This window comes from Galeopterus variegatus, unplaced genomic scaffold (assembly GCF_000696425.1).
Source record: "Galeopterus variegatus unplaced genomic scaffold, G_variegatus-3.0.2 Scaffold5816, whole genome shotgun sequence".
In the NCBI taxonomy this organism is placed as follows: domain Eukaryota; kingdom Metazoa; phylum Chordata; class Mammalia; order Dermoptera; family Cynocephalidae; genus Galeopterus; species Galeopterus variegatus.
In genome coordinates, this window is record NW_007731927.1 from 37,421 (window position 1) to 55,725 (window position 18,305).

Below are 18,305 nucleotides of genomic sequence, written 5' to 3' on the forward strand. Positions count from 1 at the left end.
TTTTAAAAAAAAAAAAAAAAAAAAAAAAAAAAAAAAAAAAAAAAAAAAAAAAAAAAAAAGAAAATAATATGCTCACCAAATAAAAATACCAAGACATAAGCCAGAAAGTAGAATATATTCAGCTGAAGAGAGGATATATTAGGTGGAAGTATAAAGTTCCTTTAAAATGGCAGAAATCATGTAGTGGGTGTTTTGCTGCACCCCATTAGGGACCAAAGCACCCATTCAACCACCTGTTGGTGGCTGAAAGGTCACAGCTAAGTCCCTCTCCAGGAACTGCCCTCAGGAAAGAAAGCTGCTTTGCCCATGGTGATGTCCTCTCCCAAAGGCACACCAGCTCCTTTGCTTGGATTCAGGACAACCTGAAGGATTGTCTCAGCTCCAGAGCACCCTGCAGAGTCAGCTGAAGCCTTTGTTGCAATTGCATTTCAGCTCAGCTTCTCCCTCTGTTCTGCCTGCTTCTCTCTCCCTCCACTCTTTGAACATCTCCATCTCAGAGTCTGTTTCCACGTAGCCCAATCTAAGATAGATAAGAACAATATCAAATCTAAGGCAGGCAGGAAGAATTTGATGAAAAAAAAAAAAACAAATCTTAAAGAGGAAAAATAAGCAAAGATGAACAGATGGTTTACAAAAGAAGAAACTCAAAGGATGAACATACCTAACCTCAATTAGTAATTTAAAATAAACAAAAAATAAGTCTAAGATATTAAATTAAATGTTCCATCTGCCACCAAGGAGTGGCAGGAGTATAAATAAGCACGATTAGTTTGAAAAGAAATCAGGCAATGCCTAGGAAAATTGAAAATGTGCATACACTCGGTCAGCTCTGCGCCCCATGACTATGTATAATCAATTTAAAAAAAAAAAAAAAGAAAATGTGTGTATTAGTCCGTTTGTGTTGCTTATAACAGAATACACGGAACTGGGTGCTTTATAAAGAAAAACGAAATTTATCACTTACAGTTTCTGAGGCTGAGAAGTCAAAAGTCCATCTGGTAGTGGTGACAGTGACCCAGGGGTCTCACATTGCAAGATGGTGGAAGCATAGAGAGCAGAGAGAGAGGCAGACTCTCCTCTTCTTTTAAAGCCCTCAGAACCATGCCATAACCATCATTTTTAATCCATTCACTACTGCACGATCCTACAATCTAAACACTTCTTCAAGGCTCCACCTTTCAATTACCGTAATAGGGTTTCCCACCCTCAAACACTCACAGTGGGGGCTGTTTCTAATACATAAAACTTGGAAGATACAATTCAAGCATCAGGGAGTTTTGGGGGGACATAATTTAATCCACTACAATGTGGATACACTAAAACCCAGCTGACCCACCCTGGGTTGAATCCCAGGAACCTTTGTACATGATCAGAAGAATCAGTGTTTAAGAAAGTTAACTATAGCATTGTCCGTAATAGTGAAAGCCAGGAGTGAACTAAATGTTTACCAATAGAACATTCCAGCTAGAAAATGTTTCATTTTTTTATATAATAAAATAATATGGCAGTTAAAATACATAAACTAACATATATATATCAAAGCATAAATCCCACATAACATTGAGTGAAAAAGAAATTTGCAAAATACATCCATCCTGTTACTACTTATATGAATCTTAAAACAGATAAATCATATGTTGGGTGTGAATATATGAATTTAAAAGCATAAAAACATAGGTTAGATGGATACACACTAAAACCATGAAAGAAGTTACCTTAGAGTGAAGGTTACAGAACAAGGGTAAGTATAGAAAGAACGTCCTGGGCTGACTGGTTAGCTCAGTTGGTAAGAGGGCATCCTTATAACAGCAAGGTCAGGGGTTTGGAATCCCCCTACCATTAAAAACAACAACTAAGAACATCCACTTCATTTGCAATATTTTAGTTCTTGTATCTAAAATATATTTTAAGAAAACATGAGAAAACACAAATAATTGTCAATTCTGGGTAGTGTGTAATCAGGATTTTTAAAAAATGTAACTCAAGTGCTTTCTTGTATTTTTATTTCTCAAATTTAAGAAACTAGACGTAAAAATGTTTCACTGCAAAACAAATTTCAGAAATTGACTCAAAAAAAAGCAAATGCTTGAACAGTTTAATGACATACATGATGCCCCAAAATGTCAGAGATTCATCCACTTAAAAAGGTACCACGCTGAACCAGTGTTATGAGTTATACTCAATGTTCCAAAAGTGTCACCTCATCCTGTGAGAATGGCTTAATTCTGATAAGACACAGGGGGAGATAAACAGCATTCCATATTCAGCAGTGTATTGAAAGAAAACTGCATCATCTTATTTGAGTAAGGTTTATAAAAAGAGTGCATTTAACAATACAACATCAGGAAAGCAATTTTTGGAATAAACTGTAGTAAAAAAATAAATTAAAAAATCTTAATCTTAAAGCCCAAGGCTTAAAGTTTAGCTGATGTTAAAAAAAAAAAAATTAGTAATCATTATTTTTTTAAATGCTTGTAAACTAGCAATACAAGAAAATGTCAAATTGTAATGAAGAAACATTCACCTTATTCAAAAACAACTGAGAATGCCACTGTAAGGTGCTATTTTATAAAACGAAATAAATTTAAATGCTCAAAAGAAACAGAATGTCAATAACTGCAGAGTATATAACTGTCTCCTTAGTATTCCATGAGCGTCTACAAATTTTGAATTAATACGCGAAGAGACATTACGCCCCGGAGCACCCGCCCCGCTTCCGAGCCCCTCCCAAACATGTGCGCATGCGCATTAGCGGCGCATGCGCCCAGGACGGAAAGGAGGAAGATGGCGGCTCCGTGCTTCCCCACGCCGCTGTATGGGCACGTGGGCCGTGGCGCCTTCAGCAACGTGTACGAGCCTGCCGAGGACACGTTCCTGCTTCTGGACGCGCTCGAGGCAGCGGCGGCGGAGTTGGCGGGGTGCGAGGAGAGCGAGGGTCGGGGCGGGGGAAGGCTTGCGTCCTGTAGATGCGGCGGCCGAGAGCCAGCGAACCGTCGCCGCCCTCGGCCCGAAGCGGCGGTGTGGGTTCACTTGACAGCAGAACGCCGTAAATGAGGATTTTCCCGTGGATACACGTAATGAGCGTTCCGGGGATCTGTCTTCTTTTGCCGAAGTGTTGCCTTGGGCTCATGAAGTCCATGCTACCTTACCACACTGTAATGTGTCCTTCCTTTCAGCTGTTAATGTGAAGCACACATGCCACTAAGAGCGGCGATAGTATAACACATTTAGAAACAAAGTATTCCAGAAACTTATGAATATTAAAATTTTTAGTAAATATTAATAAATATTTAGTAAATATTTTTAGTGGCATTATTTGATTTGCCCAGCCCAAAAAGCACCCTCTAGCAACAGAAGGGCACAAAAATAAAGGTTGTGAGAGTGGGGAATTATTTTTAAACCCAATCAATAGCTCTAGCAACAGCCATTAGCCACATATGGCTATTGAGCACTTGAAATGTGGCTACTAATTTTTCTATTAATTTTAAAGAATTTAAATAGTTACATGCAGCTTGCAGCCTATAGAAACTACCTCTACCACCTTATAACTATTAAAATTGATTTGTTGAAGTGCTCACCATAAATTTTAAATCAATAACAAAAAGAGAATACCTACATTGTAATTTTTTAATAAAAGGAATTTGGTCGTTAGATTTATTTAAAAATGAAGACTTGAACTGGGTTTTCTCAAGATGAAACAAACAGCTGTCAGGGTTCAAAAATCTTATATTGTGTTTATTTATCCCTCTTAAACTCGGTCATATTTTATTCCATGTATAAAATGCCCCAGCTCTTATTAAACTATTTTTCATTGGAGACGATGGAACTTTTGGATTTACTGGACTATAGAGGGAAACAGTACTGTTTTACAACTTGTCTTTTATTCTCAAGATATCCCAGAAAGATTTACAAGCACAAATTGCGTTACAAAGTAGGCTGTAAAAGGAGCTGATTTTGTTATAAAGTTTTGGATATTTCTAGTATTGGAATTCTAATTATTTATGAGACCATGATAGTTATTTTCAAAGAGAAGCCACCTGGTAAGATTCACAGCCCTTAGTACCACCTATTAAAGCCTTGTCAGATCAGATATGTGGACTGACTGGTTCCAAAAGTTAGAAACCCTTAGAGCTTGTTGGGTAATTATTTGGGGAGTTAAGTGCTAGAAAGTCCCCTAAATGCCATCAAATGGATCTTTGTAGTGGGGATAATTGGTAGTTTTGATGCCTAAGACTATAAGCAAGAAAATTAATTTAAAGGTATAATACAGTAGAATTAAGATTTTTATTATATTTAACAGCATTCTAAGATTATTACTGACATTATAATATCAGATACTTACTTTCCCAATTCAACATACAACTGTACAAGTACAAAACTTCTTTACTGCTCAAAATCTATTATCAGAATGGGGGACTTTTTTCACTAGGATATGCTGCAAGATTTATGAATGTTAGGTACTTAAAAATCATAGAGAAACTTCTGTTATAACTAAATTTTGTAATAATACTAGCCCTATCATTTTAGGAAATACTGAACGAGGAAGGAGTTCCTTGTGAGAACGGATGATGTCTTTCATGTTAATATTTCCAGGCTGGCTGGTTGGCTTGGTGTTATAACACCAAGGTCAAAGGGTTCAGATCCCCATACTGGCCAGCCACCAAAAAAGAAAAAAAAAAAAAAATGCACTATAATTACTATAAGAAAATTCAAAAAGATTCAGTCACTGTATAGAATGGTAAAGTACCAAGTCACTTCTTAAATCATATTGTTAAATAAACTGTGTGCAACAGAGTGGTCCTTGAATCCATGTACATGGTTATTAACACTTAATCTTCAGGGGTTTTAAAAATGTTGTTTTCAACATTGTATTTGGACTATGCATGTGTTTTTTTCCCCCCATTGTATATACAGTACCACTAAAATCAATATAAAGTACTGGCCTTTTTAACATGAAAAAAAAAGAAAATTTCCAACCCTATATTAACATCATTCCCATACTTTTTCATGTAATGTTTTGTTGGAATTAATTGAAAGCCACCTCTTGTAATATATAACATTTATGGACTTTAAATATATTACACCCACAATATTAGCAATTTTGAGTTATGCAGTATTAAATGAGCATGATGTAGTTGTCAGAAATTATTTATAAATTTCTTTTATATTTCCATGTATTTGCGGGTAAGTGCTGATGGTGGAGAAGTATACATTGTAACGGGAACCAGCTGGTGTTGTAAGGCTGCGCTCTAACCAACTGAGCTAACTGGCCAGCCTGCAGTGTATTTTAATACAACTGTACTAATATTTATTTTGTTGTGTCTTTTTAGAGTGGAAATATGCCTTGAAGTAGGGTCAGGGTCTGGTGTGGTATCTGCATTCCTGGCCTCTGTGATTGGTCCTCAAGCTTTATACATGTAAGTATATCATATTCATCCATATCTTCCACTGAAAGATTCACTATTAGTATGATTGTCTGAATGAAATAATTTTTATAAGTAGACAATATGTTATCTGATAGTGTTAAAGTATAGTAAGGACCCAGATTGCAAATTGTGCTTTCCTAAAAATTATAACTTCATGTTCAAAACTGTTCCATCATACTGCATAATTGTAAAAGCAGCATAATATTAGGTCATCTCTAAATTTGAATCTGTTCTTTCAGGTAAATAATGTGATTATCAGAACAAATTGAAAGTTACTTAAATTTCTTTCAAGAAAATTTGAGAATATAGACTAGTATGAATAAGAAAATAAAAATCACCAGTAAATTTTACCACACGGGGTCAAAGTGTGTTTCCTTCAATTTTTTTAATTTCCTATGTTTTTTATGTAATATTGTATTATGAGTATTTTTTATCAAAAGTTCCTTTTAAATTTCATTTTTGGTGGCTGCATAGTACTCCTTCATTGGCTGTATTATGATTTAATAAATTCCTTCAGATGTGTGTGCATGTATGTTAATTCTACTCTTGGACATTATATCATATATAACAATCTTTTTTATCAGTATAACAAATTTTTGTTCTCTTTTTCTTTGCCATTATTAAAACATTCTAATTTTTTTTCCTAAATTTGCTCTTTGTAGAATTAATGGAACATTCCTTGAATTATTCAGTAACAGATTTGCCTTGTGAACATAAGATATAGTATTTTTCCTTTTCTGTTTATAGGTGCACTGATATCAACCCTGAGGCAGCAGCTTGTACCCTGGAGACAGCACGCTGTAACAAAGTCCACATTCAACCAGTAATTACAGATTTGGTGAGCTAATCTTTGTCCAATAGTAATTTTCTCTTCAAATAAGTTAAGGTCAAGATGCTATAGGTCAAAGAAACTTTAGTAATTAATTAACTTTTGACCCACTAAACAATATACCCTATACAAAGTAACTCCTGACTGATAAAATCCGTCTTCTCCACAATTAAAAGGGAATTTAGGGCCAGGCTATGGCTCACTCGGGAGAGTGTGGTGCTGATAACACCAAGGCCACAGGTTCGGATCCCATATAGAGATGGCCGGTTGCTCACTGGCTGAGCGTGGTGCTGACAACACCAAGTCAAGGGTTAAGATCCCCTTACCGGTCATCTTTTAAAAAAAAAAAGGGTATTTATATTGGCTTGTATAGGTCGGGCATCTTTTGATCAGAATTGACAGTTGACAACACCAAGTCAAGGGTTAAGATCCCCTTACCGGTCATCTTTTAAAAAAAAAAGGGGTATTTATATTGGCTTGTATAGGTCGGGCATCTTTTGATCAGAATTGACAGTGAACCCAATTCAAACTGGCTTAAATTTAAAAAGTGGATGGCTTCAGGAACAGCTGGCTTCAGGAACTCAAATGGTGTTACAGGAACTTTTTTTTTAGCATTGAACTTCTCTCTGATGGCTCTATTCCAAGGCAGTCTTTCCCTTCATGGTAACGAGATGTTTGTCTATATCTTATTTCTCAGCAACTCTCCAAGGAAAGAAACCCTTTTACTGTTACTCTAACGAAAGCTCCAGAATGAATATTGTTTGGATTAACTTGGGTCACATGCCTATCTCTCAAAAAAACATCTCTCCTGTAGCCAAGCGGGATTGGAAAATGGAGATAACTGGCATCAACCTGGGACATAGTCCCAGCCAAGGAGCTGGGTTGGGATAAACCCTACCCAAGCCACTTGGATTGAGAGTAACAGGAGCTACAGCTTCCCCAACAAAAGTCAAGAAGATGTAATCAGAAGAAAGGAGGAATGGGTCCTGGGCAGGTAAAAACAGCAAATGACGACTACAGAGCCGTTGTTTTAAGAAGTTAACATCATGCATTTTTAAGTTACTGTTGTTAAAATATTTTAGATTATACTAATAAGACTTGGATAATTCTAAATTGGTGGGTTTCTTTTTTTTTTTTTTTACTTATAAATGTGAAATGACTTTTTAAGCAAAAATTATAATAGCATGTCCCAGGTGGACTTAAGAAATACAAAATGCTTTCTTTGCTCCTTGCCCTGTATTATTCTTACACTGATCAGGGTAAGTAGCTTTCCTGCTTTTTAAAATTTACAAATGATTTTGCAGCTTAGAAGGAATTAAGCCAAGGAAATAAATTCTTTTCACATTTCTAGAAGTTGTTATTGCAAATAAAAACTAGGGTATCAAGAAAGGTATTCAAGTGATTTAAATATCAATGTGGTGATTTTTTTAAATTTTTAATTCATTTCTTTAAGTCACATAGCTAATAAAATGATAAATCCAGAATTTAAGCACAGATCTTCGGAATCCAACTCTACAAGTCCCATGGCTGTTTAGGACATGACTGATGATTGTCCATGCCAGAATCAGTTCTTCGGTAGTTAAAGTTGACTGTGATACTGAATACTGACTCATGGTAAAGAAATAAGCAAGAGGTAGGCATGAGCCTAGAGATATAGTCAATTTACAAACTCTTTATACGTGCCTATATTCAGAAGACTAGGCATAGATTACCACAACTATCATATACCTCACTCAGCCAGTGAGCGGGAACCGGTCTGTATGTGGGATCCGAACCCTTGGCGGGAGCGCCACCGCGCTCCCAAGTGGCGTAAAATTATATTTGGTGGGTTTTAAGTACGTAAGGAAATGCGTAACACATATTTTTTAAAAAAACTGTCTTCTAGGGCTGGCCCGTGGTTCACTTGGGAGACTGTGGTGCTGGTAACACCAGGGCCACGGGTTCGGATCCCTATATAGGGATGGCCAGTTAGCTCACTTGGGAGATCGTGGTGCTAACACCACCAAGTCAAGGGTAAAGATCCCCTTACCGGTCATCTTTTAAGAAAAAAAAAAAAAAAAGAAAAAGAAAAACAAAGATACTACTTATATATTTTCTTTGAACTGCAGAGTTAACAGGCTTATTAGGATGATAAAAATGAGATTGCTTGTAGAAACCTCAATAAAATAGAAATTCTAAGGCATTGTTTTATAGTAATATACGTAACTAGCCCAGCGATATGTCCAATATTTAGGTGGTATGTCTGGGTATTAACTTTGAATCACATAATGTAAAAGCTGTTACCCCTTTAAATCTCTTAGCCATTCTGATCACATTAAGGAGAAGGTCTGAGTTTGATGCTTTCCTTTAACACCTTTTTAACACTTACAAATGCCACCTTAACTAAGAGAGGTCAGGCATGGATTATTCTGAGACTGATAACAAGTAACTATAACTTAATAACATTTTTTGTCTGTATTGCATTTATTCTTATAGTCATTTCTATTTCTAGAAAGTAATACTAGGCCGAACCTGTGGCTCACTCGGGAGAGTGTGGCACTGGAAGCGCCGAGGCCACAGGTTTGGATCCTATATAGGGATGGCCGGTGTGCTCACTGGCTGAGCGCGGTGCAGGCGACACCAAGCCAAGGGTTGCGATCCCCTTACCGGTCACAAAAAAAAAGAAAGTAATACTGATTTTCCATTTACAATAGTAATGTAAAGCTTCCCTTTACAGCTAACTTATTTAACAAAGAAAGGTCCATTTAAAGACTATTTTCAGTAAATGATGATGATAGGTACCTGTGCAGATATGGGAAAACTTGTGAGAATGTGAATAAATAAAGTTTTGGACACTGCTTTGAGATATTTCAATATTCTATCTCAAGAAACAAGCTCAGAATTCATGGATAAGAAAGAGTATAAGGTGATAATTGAATGAAATGGTTCTGGGGTGAAAACTCACTCAGATACAGTGTCTTTACTTATGCCTGCGAAAGCATAGGATAACATCATCAAACATGATTTTTAAAATATTTATTTAACTCAACCAGAGGAATACTTCAATACTTTGCCCTAAATGTACTTTCCATAGAAAATTGCACCCAGTTTAAAGATTTTCAAAATGCCAAACAATTGCTATTTTCAGTGTCTCTTCCTAGTATTTTCAACTCTTTCTTTCATTGATATCCAGTTCTTTCAGCCAATACATTTGTAAGTAATTGAAGTGTAAAGCAAAACATCCATCTTCTGATGTTTTCTGTTATTCAGATACATTTTCTATAATCTCATAAAACATTTCTCTTAGTTACAGAAAATAAATGTTTAAGTTAGCAGATAGAGCTGAAAAGTTGTGTCCAAATCTATGCAGAATACATGCTACAGAATTAGAGCTTGCCTCCTTCTTATTTCACCTTCTCAGAGTGAATTCAGAATATAGACATATGTGCTGTTCTGAAGAGCAAGAGGCTTTGCTGAACGTTGTATGTTTATTCTGATAAATTTTAATTTGTTATTTTTAGTTTAGTGCACATAATCTTTATCTGAATGAAAATGTAAAATATTTTCATTTCTGTCTAGAAGTGTGAGCCTCTAACACATTTTTTTTAATAGAGTATTTTAAAAGATTTATTTATTAATTATTTAATTCAGAATCCAGCTTAAAACTCTGACTGTTGTTGAATACATTTAGGTCAAAGGCTTGCTACCAAGATTGAAGGAAAAAGTTGATCTTCTGGTGTTTAATCCCCCATATGTAGTGACTCCACCTGAAGAGGTAATACATGCAACAAAATTTTATTATTATTTTCAGCTACTTTGTCTCTAAAATCTTATGAACTTTATCACATGACATCAGTCAGCTGCTGTTAACACAGACTGTTCTGATTTTACTTCTAATAGTCAGTATCGGGTACTATTGGTAGACATAGGAAAGGAACTTGTGCCCCATATCTAGCCCTAAAAAATCCCATCCAAGTTAGGCCATGGTGTTTAAATTCATATGTTCATGTTTATATGTGTATATCATATGAACATATACTATATATATATACTTTATCACAAATAGCAGATTTGCAAAACAAAATATTTTTAATCAACCTTTAATTCATGTAGGAATTCCTTCTCAAAGTCCCAGGTTTCCTCCTTTTACAGTTACTACCCGAAAGTGGGAGGAGAGAGGGACCAATTCTTATTTCATGAGGGGAAAAGAAAGAATCTTGAAATATATATAATTTTTTTTTTTTTTTTTTTGCAATGCATGGAGGAACTTTATTTTTTTATTTTTTTTATGTTGAATTTTATTTTTTTTAATTTTTTTTTCGTTAATTTTTATTTTGTCAATATACAATGTATATAATTATTATGGCCCATCACCGACACCTCCCTCCCTCCTCCCTCTCTCCCCTCCCCCCCAAGAATGTCCTTTCCGTTTGCTTGTTGCAACAACTTCAAAAAAGCATAGTTGTTATATTTTCTTCCCCCCCCACCCCCCGGTTTTTTTTGTGTGTGTATGTGGGTAATGGTAGGTAAAACAGATTAATCTTTTCCCAGGAATGGTCAAGGCAGACAGAGTTTAATAATGGATTAAGACTAGCTTTCCTTTAATTATTGTGCTTATTTTATTCTTTGATGGTGATTCTCACGCAAGGCCGATAAACTTTACATTCACCTCTCCACCAGGATGGGGAAGATCTATTTGGCTGCTATTACTACTAGTGGCAGTTAAGCAATGAGAAAGCTTTTGCTGTACTGATATATGATCTCACATGAGAAGGAAGGAAGTCATTGTCATAAGGTGAACAGCAGTAGAGGGAAATGTGACTTAATAAAACTCTTTAGGAAGACACTATGGGAGTAAAGATCAAGAGTGATAAAAATGTTTCAGTCGGATAATTTCAGTCCTTGAGATCTAATTTAAGAAAATTATTCAACAATAGAATAAAAATTAAAATTCACAAAAATAGGTTTATTGCATCTTTATTTATGATGACAAATAATGTGAACCTGTGTATGTAACAGAAGAGAAACAGTTAAGTAAGCCATGGTCTGTCAGGTCTGGAAACTACCATGAAGACTGACTAATGTATGAAGAGGGGTTCCTGGGAACATGATGACTCAAATGGGCTTCCATTCTCCACGTCCCTAGCACTAATGTGGGTGCTTTTCATAAGCCTGACAGTTGCTGGACATACAGACGATTGAGTGTAGGGAATGCCTTGGCTCAAAAAAAAAAAAAAAAAAAAAAAAAAAAAAAAAAAAAAAAAAAAAAAAAATATGTACAAGTAAATGTTAAAAATAATTAAATAAATAAGACTTAGAAGGCTTCAATAAAGATGTGCTTTACATCTCTCTTCTCCTCCTCTGAAAAAACAAAATATGTTTTATACAGTAAAACATTAGGAAATGAATGAAAATAGAATCTGGTCACTGTCAAAACCAGAACCAGTGGTCTGGAAATCAAATGATAGAAATATTTTAGTGCACAGAGCATAAAAATACAGAGAAGGAAATCACAAAGGTAAAAGACAGTTAGAGATTAGATCCAGGAGATATAATATACAAATAATAGGAGTTTGTGCTTATAAAAAGTTGTGGCTATACTTACTAGTATATCAAGAAATATGAAATATGGTGCTATTAATTTGTACCTGTGGTCTGTGAAAGATCAGGAGTAGACACAGGAGTTAGCCCAAGTAGCAGGCAAACAGAAGGCCACCAAACATGACTGCTCCCTCATGAACATGGGAACCTCCCTTCTGTGGCCTGTAAGGTGGTGGTTGATGCCAGGCGATCTTCCTGGAGGGTCATCTCTAGCGCAAGCAGATGAATATGGATGAGCATCCCCTGGGAGTCATGTCACAGTAGAGTCCTAATCTGTTTTGGAGCAGAATGACAAGAGACAGGCCTGGCAGGGCTGTCGTCACCATGCATGCTGTCCACACCATCTTACCTGATGAAACATCCAGAGAATGGGCTCCACCAAAATAAGGTAGAAAACAAAGGAAGAAGACAACATGAGTCCCAGGAAAAGAGGGATTTCAACCCAGAGAAGTAAAGGGAAGGAAAAGGAAAGAGAAATTTCTAGGAGGAAAGTATTGATGAAAAACAAAGGAACTGATAAATTTCCTAATATGATTAACCTTGTGGAAAGTTATATTGAGAAGCTTATGATAGGTATGAGAATAAAAAGAATTAGATTCAAAGAAAATTAAGCAAATGGACACAGTGACTGCCCATCAGTAGCTAAATAAGATGTGATACTTTTCCACCAAAAATATTATACAGCCATTAAAAGAGTGAATTAGAACTACACCAGATGACATGAAGAGATTTCCATTAGTCCTTGTTGAGTGAGAAAAGCAAGATGCAGATAAGAATAGAGTATAATTATGTATATTTAAAATATGGACCTTTTAAAGCAGTTGTATGAATATATTTCTCTTCATAAAATTATATGTGTGTATGATTATAAAGGAATTATTTTTTAATGGGGAAATATATATCATATTAAATGAATAAAAGCAGAAGGCATGATTGTTTTTTTTTTTTTTTAAATGACCAGTAAGGGGATCTTAACCCTTGACTTGGTGTTGTCAGCACCACGCTCAGCCAGTGAGCTAACCAGCCATTTCTATACAGGATCCAAACCCGTGGCCTTGGTATTATCAGCACCACATTCTCCCAAGTGAGCCACGGGCCGGCCCAGAAGGCATGATTGTACATAAATAATTGAAACTAAAATTTGGACAAAGGCCATAGAAGGAAATAGGAAGAAAACAGTTGTGTTAGGGTTAAAGTAATTTTTGAGTGATTCCTTCAAAATATTCTTTAATTTTGAAAACAATATACAATGGGATCTAAAGATTTTTAATACTGCATAAACTCTGATGGATTTTGTTTCTAGAATATGATTAGATTTTTAGAGGAAACATTCTTCAGTGTATCTTTATATAATAAATGGGTTCCTAAAAAAGGTCTATGTGTTTCATACTTTAAGTGATCTAGAAGAGAGCCAGATGCATTGGGACATTTTGAAACTTTGTTTCTGTACGGTAGATCTCTTATAGTATAAATTCTCCCTTCTGGCTTCTTTCTAATTCTTATAATAAAGTACAAGAACTACTCTTGTCTCAATTTAAGCATTGTATTAATAGTAACAACTACTATTAAGCCCTTAATATGTGCAGGGCAGTGTCTCAAAACTTAAAATATACTGTCTCAGGCCGGCCTGTGGCTCACTCGGGAGAGTGTGGTGCTGATAACACCAAGGCCGCGGGTTCGGATCCCATATAGGAATGGCCAGTTAGCTCACTGGGTGAGTATGGTGCTGACAACACCAAATCAAGGGTTAAGATCCCCTTACTGGTCAAAAAAAAAAAAAAAAAAATACTGTCTCACTTATTCCTAACAGTGGATAAAAATAATGGTACAAATAGAACTATTATTTTTCTAACTTTACAGATAAGAAACTAATTCACAAAGATTAGTAATTCACACAAGGTCACACAAACTAGAAAATGTGAAACATATTCAGCTTTACGGCCTCTTTGTCAGCAGTAAAATGCAAAATATATACTTGTTTGGTGATGTTACTTGTCAGAAAGATTCAGTATGTGATCTACATGAAGCTCAATTTCATGGAGTACTACTCTGCCATAAAAAAGAATGAAATTCTGCCAATATAGCAACATGTATGAACTTAGAGAAAATTATGTTAAGTGAAATAAGCCAGGCACAAATAGAGAAATTTCACATGTCCTCACTTATAAGTGAGAGCTAAAAAAAAAATGAACAAATTTTATAAAGATAGATACAACAATCACAATAATACATTGAACTTTCAAAAGGAGAGAACAGAACTGAGGTTACCAGAGGTGGGGAAGGGGGTTGGCGGGGACAGTTAGTGAGGAATTGGTAAAGGGCCACAAAAAATGATTGTGTTGTATAATCTTGAATATACTAATTATCCTGATTTGAGCATCACATATTGCACACAGGTATTGATATTCAGCTGTGTACCCCACAGATATGTAAAACCAATTATGTTTCAATTAAAAAAAAAAAACAAAAAACAGTCTTTCTAATTGTTCATAGGTCGAAAATCACGGAATTGAGGCAGCTTGGGCTGGTGGCAGAAATGGTCGAGAAGTCATGGACAGATTCTTTCCACTGGTTTCAGATCTCCTTTCACCAAGAGGATTATTCTATTTAGTTACCATTAAAGACAACAATCCAGGTAATACAGATCAGTTTATCATTTAACTATTTACTGTGCAAAAATCAGAAGTGAGTAATATAAAAGACTATAATTTATAAAATAGCTTGGAATGTTAATGAACTTAATCACTGACAACAGCTAATACAAATTCATGCTGAAAAAGGAAAGAGATTTTTAAGAGGTAACATTTTCTGGTTTTAAAAAGTATTGTCTTTTTGGGGGGAAGTTTTCCCCCCATTCATAAACTAATATTTAAATACAAAATCCCTGATTTCTTCTAACACCTCACTCTCAATATTGTGACTTTTCTCTCTACCCTCTAGTCTTCATGACCTTGACAATTCTATTTACTCTTTCGTTCATCTGAAGTTTTATCATGAAAGCTATATTATTGGATGGATTTTTATACCTTGGTTTTCAGAGTACTTCATAACTAAATTGACCATAATCTTTCTTCTCTTTTTGTATACACCTCAAGTTTGATTTTTATCTTATACCTTATGTCCTCAGCCCCTTAGATTACATCATGATTACTAGTTGTCTTTCTTTGGTAACTCCATTTTCTTAGTTCAGCCTTTAGTTTTATTTATTTGTAAAAAGAAGATTTTGCTTTTTTCAATACAGCTGAAAGAAATAAGTTACTTCATTTACTGTCACTGTGCAACTTCACTATTCAGTTTGTCCATACCTTCATCGACCTTTTTCATCCAAAGGAATGCTAAAGGGCAGAAAACCTGATGACTTGCTGCAATAACAAGTATAATTAGTGTTTCTGTTGAGTCCAGAGTAGGCTGCCACAGCAGAGCAGGCCACTTAGTCTAATTAGAATCCTCAGTCACACTTTGAAAATACAGTGTGCTCTCATTTTTCTGAAGATTAAGTAAACTTTAATAGACATTTACTTGGTATACCTTGTTTTGTCAGGTGAATATAATTTGTAAAGTCTGTGTTTACCATCTTATTAAGCTGTTTAGTGACCATACACATCACCAAATAATTTAATTGGATTTTACCTTTCAATTTTTATTTTAGAAGAGATTTTGAAAACAATGAAGACAAGAGGTCTTCAGGGGACTATTGCACTTTCCAGGCAAGCAGGCCGAGAAATCCTTTCAGTCCTCAAGTTTACCAAGTCCTAACATAAAGTGTGAGCTGACAGCTACTGGAAGCTGAATGCATTGAGCAAATTTTGAAACTGAAGTCATTCCTTGGTTAAAAAGGAATTTTATCAGAAATTTGTCATAAAGAAAAAGGTAAAAGGTGGGGCATTTCCTTTCACCTGGGAATCAGGCCCAGAGAAATTTGCACAAGTGCAAGTTAATATGTATATTAAATTTATAATTTGCATTTTATATGTTATATTTAAGTTATAGGAAAGGATGTTTATTTCAGCATTACTTATAATAGCAAAATAATGCAATCCACCTAAATAGCCATCCTGAGGAGAGTGGATAAATAAATTGCAGTATTTACATTTCACTGAGCATGCAGCCATTAAACATGAGTCAAGTCTGTGTATACCTAGCGAGAGGGGTCCACGGTGTGTTATTGAGTGAAAAGAGCAAATTGCAAAACAATGTTATCCTATATGTATATTTTTGGAAAACCAACAGAGAGGGTATATTTGTATGTGTACATAAGAAAGTCCCAGAAGATAAATAACAGGTGAATAAGGAACTTTTACTCCTCTGTGGTGGCATTTGCATTTCCACAATAATGTTAGGACATTATTAAAAAATTGTAAGCTTAACCAAGTGATGACTACAACTGCAGCTGCTGCACCAGATGTGGTTTCATTGCTTGAAAAAATTGACACATCCCCCGGTGCCTGCTATGCAGCTGTTGATCTGGCAAATGCCTTTTTCTCCATACCTGTCCATAAAGGCCCACCAGAATCAGTTTGCTTTCAGCTGGCGAGGCCAGTAATGCACCTTCACTGTTGTATCCCAGGGATGTATCAACTCTCCAGCCCTATATTATAATGTAGTTCACAGGGATCTCGATCGCCTTTCCCTTCCACAATTGCTTGAAAAAATTGACACATCCCCCGGTGCCTGCTATGCAGCTGTTGATCTGGCAAATGTCTTTTTCTCCATACCTGTCCATAAAGGCCCACCAGAATCAGTTTGCTTTCAGCTGGCGAGGCCAGTAATGCACCTTCACTGTTTTATCCCAGGGATGTATCAACTCTCCAGCCCTATATTATAATGTAGTTCACAGGGATCTCGATCGCCTTTCCCTTCCACAAGATATCACACTGATCCATTAGACTGGTGACATTATGCTGATTGGACCTAGTGAGGGAGTAGTAGTAACTACTCTGGATTTATTGATAAGACATTTGCATGTCACAGGGTACGAAATAAATCTAACCAAAATTCAGGGGCCTTTTAACTCAGTGAAATTTGTAGAGGTCCAGTAGAATGGAGCATGTTGAGATATCCCTTCTAAGGTGAAGGATAAGTTGTTGCATATGGTAAAAACTACTGTGATTAAATTAGGGATCTTGAGATGGGAAGATTATCCTGGACTATTTGTGTGGACCCTAAATGCAATCACTTATATCCACTAAGAAGGAGGCAGAGGAAGATGCTACCACATAAGAGGAGATGTGATTGATCATGGACGCAGAGATTGGAGTGATGTGGTCAGGAAATGCCAGCAGAAGTGGGAAGAGTCAAGGAACAGATTCTCCCTCAGAGCCTCAGGAGGAAGGAAGTCCCCTCCTGACACCTTGATTTTGGCCCAGTGAAACTGATTTTGGACTTCTGGCCTCCAGAACTATGGGATAATATATTTCTGTTATTTGAAGCCACCACATTTGTGGTAATTTGTTATAGCAGCCACAGGAGACTAAAACATCAGGTGATGATGCTGCTGCTGGTGTTAGAAATAAGGAAATAAAAACTAATAAGAAATAACAAACCTGAATAATCACATGCCTATTATGAAATCCCCCTCAGAAAACAAATAATTTCAGGCATACATGATTTTCTAGGTGAGTTTTACAAAATTTTCAAACGGATTTCATTTTTATACAAATTCTTCGAGAGAATCAAAAAAAGAGAGCCTACTCCCTGTGTTAGTGACAATTAACTTGCTGAAACAACCCTAAAACCTCCATGGCTTAACAAAATAAAAGGTTATTGCTTGCTCAGGTTATGGTTCAGAGTGGTTGGGGAAAGAGGGGGTGTTACACGGAGCTCTCAGAGTTCCATGCAGTTATGAAGAAACCCAGCATCTTTCCATCTCGTGATGCCACCATCTCCAACATTGATTTCAAGGATGGAGATTGATACATTGGTAATTTTTATGGGCTGGGTTCCATAAATGGCTTCCATCACTTCCACCTATGTTACATTGTCGAGATGCTGACATGGCCCCAACATAATTGCAAAGGTCTGCAAAACTAATTCAGCCATCCCAGGAAGAAGAGGAAATAAAGGGATGTTACAGAGAACTAGCAACTTTTCCTTTTTGGGAGGAGTCCTTTCATTTATTATTCTCTGTGATTCAACTGTGCCTGTCTCGATGGTCTGCCTTGTCTCTTCTTGCCCTTGGCCACATTTGAGATGTTATCTGATACCACCATCACATTCCACCTGTAACCTTTAAATTGCCATGGAGAGGGAAAAGAGAATGGAGGATCATGCAGCATGGGAGGTTTTTATGAGCCAAACCAGGACGTAGCATACATCACTTCTGTCCACATTCCAGTGGCTAGAACTTCTTAGGGACTGAGATATTCTTGCAGTCATTTTCCTGCCCAAGGGTGGTATTAAGTTATATTCAAGAGTCATAAGATTTTTTTGAAGGTGCTGTGGGTTTTTTTGACAGCAGATTTCCTCAGAAA

The 18,305-nt window shown here is 36.2% G+C and overlaps 1 protein-coding gene across 4 annotated transcripts; it reads left to right on the top strand.

Moving 5' to 3' along the window:
• The first annotated feature begins 2,767 nt into the window (after positions 1-2,767).
• N6AMT1 (N-6 adenine-specific DNA methyltransferase 1 (putative)) lies at positions 2,768-17,205 on the top strand. 4 transcript variants are annotated; one of them, XM_008590030.1, is made up of 7 exons: positions 2,768-2,918; positions 5,331-5,417; positions 6,174-6,264; positions 9,926-10,009; positions 14,329-14,470; positions 15,485-15,705; positions 17,029-17,205. In XM_008590030.1, exons 1-6 carry the CDS (start codon positions 2,785-2,787, stop codon positions 15,589-15,591), a joined length of 645 nt encoding a protein of 214 aa, XP_008588252.1. In that variant the 5' UTR covers positions 2,768-2,784; the 3' UTR covers positions 15,592-15,705; positions 17,029-17,205. The 4 variants fall into 4 exon arrangements, with proteins under 4 accessions (XP_008588252.1, XP_008588253.1, XP_008588254.1 ...); XM_008590031.1 differs by having other exon boundaries at positions 15,485-15,542; XM_008590032.1 differs by lacking the exon at positions 9,926-10,009 and having other exon boundaries at positions 2,776-2,918.
• The last annotated feature ends 1,100 nt before the right edge of the window (positions 17,206-18,305 follow it).